The sequence below is a fragment of the Aureococcus anophagefferens genome, assembly GCF_000186865.1.
Source record: "Aureococcus anophagefferens unplaced genomic scaffold AURANscaffold_13, whole genome shotgun sequence".
Lineage (NCBI taxonomy): Eukaryota > Pelagophyceae > Pelagomonadales > Pelagomonadaceae > Aureococcus > Aureococcus anophagefferens.
This window is the reverse complement of record NW_008705573.1, coordinates 524,062-525,326: the sequence shown is the minus strand read 5'-3', so window position 1 is coordinate 525,326 and position 1,265 is coordinate 524,062. Positions and strand designations below refer to the sequence as shown.

The 1,265-nt window shown below is 70.5% G+C and overlaps 1 protein-coding gene across 1 annotated transcript in view; it reads right to left on the bottom strand.

The window, feature by feature from the left end:
• Positions 1-358, bottom strand: part of AURANDRAFT_65141 (hypothetical protein) — a gene marked incomplete at both ends in the record, with an annotated part of 842 nt that extends 484 nt beyond the window's left edge. Inside the window, one exon of the mRNA XM_009039942.1 lies at positions 290-358. Within this exon, the coding sequence (XP_009038190.1) occupies positions 290-358 (69 nt within the window). The remainder of the gene's footprint in view (positions 1-289) is intronic.
• Positions 359-1,265: the final 907 nt, after the last annotated feature.

Sequence of the window (1,265 nt, the reverse complement as noted above, 5' to 3'; positions counted from 1 at the left end):
CTGGCGACCCTCCCGCTGGACCCCAGCGCATCAGGGGTCCGTCCAACATGTCCTCTGGAGGACCAAAGCTGAAAAGCAGCCATCCATGCCGAAACTCGGCTGTGGACGGGCTGCCAAGCACGACGCGCGCCGCGGCTCAAACCTGGTCAACGACCCGAGAAACGCGCATTGGGGACACCCGCGACCGCTTCGAGACCCTCGCAGACACCCCTCGAGTGCCTCAGCCGCGTAGATCGTCCTCTGGGCCCGGCGCTGACCGCCACGACCACTCGGAGCGCTCGACGCGCACCGCCGGGGCTGCCACGCGCGCGCGCGTGATGATGGAGATAAAAACACGGCCGCGCGCGGGGAATCCCATCGCGACACTATACCTTCGCGATTCCCCGCGCGCGGCCGTGTTTTTTTGGCACCAGGACCGACATATCGCCCCTCGACGCGTCGAAATGGCCCGGATCCAGAGGCCCCGTTCGCCCCGAAATCGTGCTCGTCTCTCGAGATCGAGAGCGGCGCGTCGAAGATCGCCCGCCGGCGCGGCGCGGGCTCGAAGGCTGCCGGGGCGCCCGGCGGACCGAGCCGCCGAACGCGGCCGTCAAAGTCGGGCGCTGCCCATCGGATCGGCTTCCCAGTGCACTGGAGCCCCTAGAGAACTTTAGGCCTGTGGATGCGCTCCGCTAGACGAGTCTTCCAAACGCGGTTCACGATAAGCACAGGGCCTCGCCAATGGGCGAGCGACACCGTGTGACACGCTCGCCCGGGGTCGATGAACGCGCGGCTGAGGCGCGAGGCCTAGGCGGGTCCTCGCGCGCGGATAGTTTATTAGCTTCCTACGCCGCGCCGCGGCACGGGTGGCCCGCGTGCGCGAAGGCCGCGGCGAGGGCCTCCGCGCCGAGGCTCTCGGGCCAGAGCGTGATCTCGTCGGGGCCGCCCGCGGGCATGGGCATGTCGCCGCGCAAGAGGCTGTTCACGACCCTCGGCCTCGAGCCGACCGTCGGAAATACGGCGCCGAACGCGTCGCTGTCCTTGAAGAACTCGTAGTCGCCGTCCTTGAGCGCGAAGAAGCCGTTGCCGTGGTCCCACCTCTTCCCCAGCCGCTTGAGGCCGTAGGTGTTCTCGGCGTGGTGCCGCCGTGCCAAAGCCGCGGCGGCTCGCGCCTCGCGGTCCGCGGGCCGCGGCGCCGCGAGCGCCGCCGGGTGCGCGGGCGCCTCCGCCAAAGCCGCCGCGCGCGCCTCGCCGACGGCGATCTGCGCGGCCGAGGGCGCGGCCTG